Below are 8,012 nucleotides of genomic sequence, written 5' to 3'. Positions count from 1 at the left end.
TTTCACGCAGCTATCCTCCTCCATTCTCACCACATGTCCATACCAGCGCAATCGTCTCTCTTGCACGCCACAACTGATGCTTCTAATGTTCAGCTTTTCTCTCAAGATACTTACACTCTGACGGGTATTCACATTGACATTACACATCCAACGGAGCATACTGGCTTCATTCCTTGCGAGCTTACGTATGTCCTCAGCAGTTACAGCCCATGTTTCACTGCCATGTAGCATGGTTGTTCGTACGCATGCGTCATACAGTCTGCCTTTTACTCTGAGTGAGAGTCCCTTTGTCGCCAGCAATATCTGCTCACAGCTATCTCTGGCCTTAGTTTTCGACTATCTTCCCTTAAATCCTCTTGGTCAACTTCTCAGAATATATTGTACATTCAAACTATTGATGTTGTTTCCCTCGCAAAAACAAAATGCTCTAATTTGTTTTTACATTTCTTTTTTATGTACAAACCAATGCCCTAGTTTTTATCTATCTTATATAAACAAACTAATGCCCGGGTGTTATCTCTCCTTCATCTACAAACCAATGTTTTTGACACACAGCAGTAAATAAATTTATCCAGCCAAACCGATTTGCTGAGAATCCCAAAATAAAACCCCACACATAGAAACAAACATAAAAAAAATTATACATCAATTTTTATGGTAAGTAAAATATCATATTATATCATGTCATGACAAATATCAATGCATATAAATGTGAATTACTGTGTTGGTAACCACAACAGGCTGCAAAAGACAACAACAAACATAGTAGACATGAAATCAACTCATGCTAGAAAAATGTAGAACATGAAACATGTGAATACTGAATATGGGTTCCAACTTGATTAGTTTTGAAAACAATACATATACAAACATTTCATCAGATCTTAACACAAACACAATGTAAATATTTTCACCAATGTTTTTATGTAATAATTACCAAAGCAAAAACTGAAATAAATAAAATAGAATAGATGGGAGTTTGATATCTATTCTTTGTTTATGAATAACAAGTAACATGGTAAGGTAAATAGACACCAAAAATGTTAATAATATGCATCAAGGGTTTGTTTTAAGAGAATTTTCAATGGACGGACAAGTCAATACAAGTTTAAGAAAAAAAAATATTGTTGAGATTCCAGTGTTTACATGCTTTGATGGTAACTGAAAAATACAACCAGTGCATTTGTGCTTGCTTCCACAATGACAACTGTCCCATCAACAAGCATGACATAGCATTGAGCAAGAGAAGCTTTCTGACTGAGATCTACAAAACTCTACAGGTAACAGAAAAAGGCAAACATTGAGCATATGGATAGAAAAGAGAAAGAGAAGTACAGGAAAGAGTCTAAAAATCATGCCACTGCCTTCAAGTAATGGAAGTATCAACTATAGCAATAGAGAGCAGAATTGGACAGTTGTTCAGACAAACAGCATGCTTCTGTATATGTGCCAGTGCATCATGTAAGTGGTGAAAGGGAGAACAAAAACCCAGCAGCCATTAATACTTTGCTGCAAAGTAACTAAGTCATACATAGACATCTCCCTTTCTCTGTCTATGTATGTATGTATGGTATATATGTATATATAATGATAATGATGGTGTGTGTGAGTGTGTGAGTGTGTGTTTGCGCACGCATGTGTGTGTTTTGTGGTTCAGTCTCACAGCATAGCACTTTGGGCAAGTGCTTTCAACTATAGCCCCAGGTCAACCAATACCTTATGAGTGAATCTGGCTGATAGGAATTGAACACAGACTATCATACACACACATATATACAATGCATACATACACATACCTATAATTATATACACACAAAATATACAGACACACATATACACATACAATGCATACATACATACACATACTTATAACTATATACATGCACACATGTCTACACACAGACATGTGTTATATGCACATATGACTGTGCAATTGTTAACATTTGTAGTTCTTCAAAAATTGCTAAGCAATAGGTAGTGATGCACTGTCACTTCCCAGTCAACTGCACTTTTGAAGACCTATGCAATACATCATCTCTTGACTTGTAAAACAAGAAGGGTTAGTGACAAGAAGGGCATCTAGCTGTAAAACAATGCCCCATTGTCTAACCCATACTGGCATGGAAAAATAGGTATGAAAATAAATATATCATATATTTCGGCATGCCTTGACTGTTTAATTCAGACACACTTTTTCTCTCTCCTTGTCTATCCCTTCTGTAAAAGAGCAGAAGCTAGAAATGTTAAAGAATTCTTCCATTTTCCTGAGCACAAAACTAATACACCCTGTTTGTTGTTCTTTCATTCATCTTTGTGTTGTTTTTTATTTTATTTTTGGACACCACACACACACACACACACACACATATATAGAGAGAGAGGGGCATAGTATAACATGTTTATCATAGAAAATTATGAAGATAAACTGCAGATAATTTTGAAATACTTATAACTAAGTTTAGGTTTATTTCACACAAGTATTAATACAATCTTTTATATATTTTCTTAACCCTTTCCTACACCTGCATGTCTATATTTAAATCTGAAAAATCAGTATGTAACACAGTTTGGGTCATATATATGGTAGTGTATGTATGAATGGAGATAGATTATTAAGAAAAAATATTCAATGCATATCATTTCAAAAAAATTTTCATACCAGTTTTGGATATATTCTGACAGATATAATCTTAACAGGAGTAGGATATACTAGAAACATTTCTCACTAAACCTTCAAGTTAAATAAAAACAATAAAAATAGAGTTTATTTATTTATTAAAGCAGTATATTTCCCACCATAACCAAGAGGTCTGGCTATATGTGTTTTTAACTATTTAGCATTCAAATCACTTGATGTTAGGAAGGGCATCCAACCGCAGAAACCAAGCCCAAAAAGAAGACTGGAGCCTGGTGCAGCTCTCCAGCTAACCAGCTCTGGTCAAACCATTTAACCTATGCCAGCATGAAAAATGGACTATGATGATGATGATTGCTTTGAATTAATCATGCATTATCTTGTAGCTTTGAGATTTTGATGATGTGATTGTTCACTTCTAGTATAACATTGTAGGGTAGGTGTAAGAAACCGGATTTGGCCAGTTTGAACAACTTCTATAGTTCAGGTATGTATTTCTAGTTTATATGTAAATAGGGTAGATTTGATATGATGGTAGACAGTGATTTGTTATAATTTATTTAAAATCTCTGAGTGAGGTATATTCAGTAACAGTACTGAAACTTAGGGGCTCCACATAAATTCAAAACAATTAAAATAGAATTTCTTAAACTAAAAAACATGAAATCGCAGTAATAAAGAGAGCAGGGGAGGTTACTCATGGAACAGAGTAGGATGGGGGACAGGTTTGGGGTGGGAAAGGGAGTAGGAGTGGGTTGTGTAGTATCCATGACTACAGTTCTTGTTTGTGCGATTTTTCAATTGCATTTTTCAGCTGGTGTAATTTCTAGAAACCGTATGGCTGAGAGAAGTGGGTGCACACTATCCAGCTGAGAGATGGGGAGCACATTATAAGAGTAGAATGGTGCAACAATGTAGAACGTGGAGGAGACGTGCACATTATAGAAGTAGGGGTGATGGATTGTAGGGCTTGGAGAAGGGGGATATGCACCACAGAGCTAGGAAAATGGGGAGCACACTATAGGGCTGGAAGAAGGGAGTGGTGGGAGAAGGGGGGGACACTTCGTAGGGGTGGGAGAAGGAGGGACGAATTGTAGAGCTGGCCTAGAGTGTTGAATATCCTGACACTGGCCCTACACTGACCAGAATTTTTTTACACTGTGTCATATACCAATATACTTCAACTTTTATTGAATTAACTTCAGCTGATGCATAGTGCAAATAAGTTAACTTGAATTTAGTAATGTTAAGAATTGTTGGAACACGTTAATTACACTCAGTGTAGATATCAACTTGAAATATTCATTGGATTAAAGCAACCCAAGATTTGTGAAAAAAAAATTATTGATAAATAAATAGAAATTGATAATACCAGCTTCCAGCTGCTTTTTTTTAGCCAATTACAGCTTGGTAAATATCCTTACCTTTCGAGATTCTTTCTGAACTCTTACTCCTTGGTGTGCTGGCTTTGGGTACTTCCAAGGGAACAAACCCAGGCAGTGTCCCGGCTAGACTGGCTGGGCGAGGTTTTCGAGGGGTTCGCATTTCTCGTGGCTTGACTGGAGCAGATGCTGATGGTGAGGACATGTGCAATCCTGTGGTACTTTTGGTCCGGTGAGGTGTAACTGTAGCTAGAAAAGAGCGACGTTTTTCGGGGATGGTGTTGAGGGCTGTGGGGCCGCCATAGGTGGTGGAAAAGAGAAAAATTTTAATTAAGGGTGTTCATTGGAACTAATTTAGTTCACTTTTTTTTTAATTCTTTTTAGTTTGTTTCTAACTGGTTTAAGCGCTAGAAACTACACCAGCAGCCCTCCACCATCAGCAAGATTTTAGGGGCAAGAAGTACCGCCGAATAGTTAGATGAATTTCCACTTTAAAAAAAGAAGCAGTGTTGTTAATTGATTGTTGCTGAAATATTTCACTTTAAAAAAAGGATGAAATATTCAACATTTTTGAGTAAAAGCAGAAAAAAGTGAGAAAAAAAAAATTATGCTACCAAAAGGAGAGGAGGAAAAGGAAATATTATTTAGCTACAATTTGAACCCACAAAAAATTCTTCCAACAATCACCACCACCACTGTTGACCACTTTTACAATGAATAAATAAACAACAGATGCATAAACATAAGTGATAAAACAGCATGATATATATATATATATATATATATATATATATATATATATATATATATATATATATATATAGTATACAGTGTACATATATATAAAAGATATATATATATATATATATATATACACACACACACATATATATATATATAAGCACACAAACACGCATGTATGTATATGGAAAGACAACTATATACAAAAGTAATAATAGTAATAAGTAAAAATTAAAAATAACAGATCACATACACATGCACTTCATTATAGAACGCCTCTGCGAAGCAGCTGTGTGATACTGAAAAGGAGTAGTAGCAGGAACCCTGCCGCGCCAATGTTCTCACAATGTATGCAGAATGCTCCCAAACAGTTAGAAAAGCTCTGCTGGCTGATGTTCAGAACAACAATACAAGAAACTCAATGTTGGGAAGTAATAAAGTCCAGAGAAAGAAAAAGAAGGAGCAAAATGTATATTCATGAGAAAGAATTTCAATTCTTGGTGCACGTAGGGGTCAATGGATGGGTAGGAGAGAAGAGAGAAGATACTCTACAGTTGGTCATGCATTGACATCTCTATTATCTAGTGCCCGTCAGGAAATTAAATTAATTTGAAACAAGAATAAAAAGTATAATATCAAGTCTAATAAGAAAATATGATTCATAAATATGACCTATATTTACTGTAATTATTGATAGAATTTACACTATAATGTTACCCAGTTACTGATGGAGATTTTCTCAAAATAAAATGAGAAACCTTGAGTGTAGAGAGCAGAGAATAGAGATCAGTTTAGATATTGTTTTTTTTTTTTTTTTTACCATCCTTTGTTACTGCTTTTTTGAAGTATCATTTAATGTCTTATATAAATTTATTTTCAAAGGTACAAGACCCTATTTTCTACTAAACTTTGAAGAAATATAAAGTCTGTCAGCTACCTTAACCATTCCTAGTTAATAATTATGGGGTTTTTTGTGTTTATTTTATAGCAAAAAAAAGTAGATTTGCTAAATATTCAAACACTTTGAGTGAAAGAAATCTCAGAATCAAAACCAGCTGGTTCAGTTCTTATGAAATTTGAGAGTACATATTTCAAAGAAGAACAGGAAAAGAGATTGTGTGAAGTCTCAAAGTAACTAAAGTGAAGAGTTTTCTAAATGAGAATCAAAGATAGAGATGATGCATACAGACTATACCAACACACTGTGTTGACAATTATAATAACCTTCCACGGGCATGATTTAAACAAGACCAAGATAAGAAGAGGAGTGAAAGAGTCAATTGATTTCACTTGTGATATATTACATGTGTTAGATTTTACTGATTTCCCACCTTAATTAATCTGGTGCTTAACTATATCAGGAACTTTCTACAGGAAAAGTATATATTTTATTAAAAAAACAGTGATGAGAAACCAAGTTTCCTTTACCATGTATTCTTTCTTTTATTCTTTTATTTGTTTCAGACATTTGACTGCGGCCATGCTGGAGCACCACCTTTAGTCGAACAAATCAAAACGAGGACTTCTTTGAAAGCCTAGTACTTATTCTACCAGTATCTTTTGCTGAACCACTAAGTAATGGTAATGTAAACATACCAACATCGGTTGCCAAGCGATGGTGGGTGGAACAAACAAACACACACACATCTGTGTGTATATATATATATATATATATATATATGCTGGAGCGCCGCCTTTAGTCGAGCAAATCAACCTCAGGACTTACTCTTTGTAAGCCGAACCACTAGATGATGGGGATGTAAACACACCAGCATTGGTTGTTTGTGGGGACAAACACTGACACACAACCATATACATACACACACACACACACACATATATATATATATATATATATATATATGTATATCTGTATGTATGTATATCTGTATGTATGTATATGTATATAAGTATTTGTATATATAATTTTAATTGAGTTTTTACCTGTAATTTTGGATTTTTATCCCTAATATTATTATTATTATATATATATATATATATATATATATATATATACCCCATATTAAAATATATTTAATTAAAATTTTAAGGTGTTTCCATTATTTTGTCGAATCCATGTATGTATGTATGTATGTATGTATGTATCATCATCATCATCGTTTAACATCCGTTTTCCATGTTAGCATGGGTTAGACGGTTCGATCGGGTTCTGGGAAGCCAGGAGGCTGCAGCAGGCTCCAGTCTGAGCTGGCAGGGTTTCTACAGCTGGATGCCCTTCCAAAAGCCAACCACTCCATGAGTGTTGTGGGTGCTTTTTTGTTGTGGGCCAGAGGAGGCTGGCAACGACTATTGATCGGTTGGTGCTTTTTACGTGCCACCAACAAAACCCAGTGAAGGCGGTGCTGATATACATATATGAATGTATGTATGTGTATATACGTATATATATATATATATATACTAGCAGAGATACCCAGCATTGCTCGGGATTAAAATGGCATGATTTGTATATAATATATTACAATTATGTTGAAACAGGTGATAATGGAAAGTGTAGCATTGACAACAAGACATTGTGGAGTAAATGCTGGGCTAATTCGATTAAGCAACATGCTATGCATCCATTTGGAGTATTTCAGGCCCTAACCTGTCATGGAAAATTGGAGGTGGGGGTTATGTGATTTTTGAATGCACCAAAAAGCTGTCAGTGGATATACTCTTCTTTGCAGCAGTCAGCGCTGTGTCTAACATGACCCATCATCTTAAATTTTGACACTTTCGTCGGGTTTGTTGTCCTACATCACTCATAAAATAAATTTGGAGGAACTGTGGTTGTTCATTTGTGGGTAACAAGGAACCAGTGAGGTGATAGACTCGCCCTTGAACTTTGACGTTGGCGTAAATTCATGTTTATTTATCTTCTTAGATGCAGTAAACGATGTCATTTGAAATGCAGAGTCGTCTTGTCTGATATTGTTCAGAAAATCCTTTGGCTGGATGGAAGTGCCTTCTAGAAAATCCATAAGAGGTTGAGGAGGAGCTGGTAGTGCTGGCAATGTTACCTGGCCGCCTGAGCAGCACACCAATTTGGACAGAGTTACCATTTTTATAAGAATGGGATGGATCATATCTGAAAACAGCTTCAGGAGTTGTGAAGAATGAATTTGTACGTAGTCTGTTTCTGAGAGCTGTTCTACTGGACCTATGCCTAATCATTAAAACATTGATTTAATGATCCAGCATTAAGTGCTGCAACATGCATTTGCTGATCTTGAGAAAATCTCATCTGTCTT

General features: G+C 35.4%; 1 protein-coding gene across 20 annotated transcripts in view; it reads right to left on the bottom strand.

Annotated features, from left to right (window-relative positions):
* LOC106874170 (ensconsin) overlaps window positions 1-8,012 on the bottom strand; it is a 310,838-nt gene that overhangs the window by 90,047 nt on the left and 212,779 nt on the right. For 10 of the 20 annotated variants that reach the window (XM_052975461.1, XM_014921803.2, XM_014921804.2 and 7 more), the window contains one exon: window positions 4,060-4,305. The exons of 5 other annotated variants lie outside the window; for them this stretch is intronic. In XM_052975461.1, the coding sequence (XP_052831421.1) occupies window positions 4,060-4,305 (246 nt within the window). The remainder of the gene's footprint in view (window positions 1-4,059; window positions 4,306-8,012) is intronic. 5 more of the 20 variants (XM_014921805.2, XM_014921808.2, XM_014921809.2 and 2 more) reach the window with 1 other exon arrangement.

The sequence above is a fragment of the Octopus bimaculoides genome, chromosome 21 (assembly GCF_001194135.2).
Source record: "Octopus bimaculoides isolate UCB-OBI-ISO-001 chromosome 21, ASM119413v2, whole genome shotgun sequence".
Lineage (NCBI taxonomy): Eukaryota > Metazoa > Mollusca > Cephalopoda > Octopoda > Octopodidae > Octopus > Octopus bimaculoides.
This window is presented reverse-complemented; position numbering and strand designations above follow the sequence as displayed.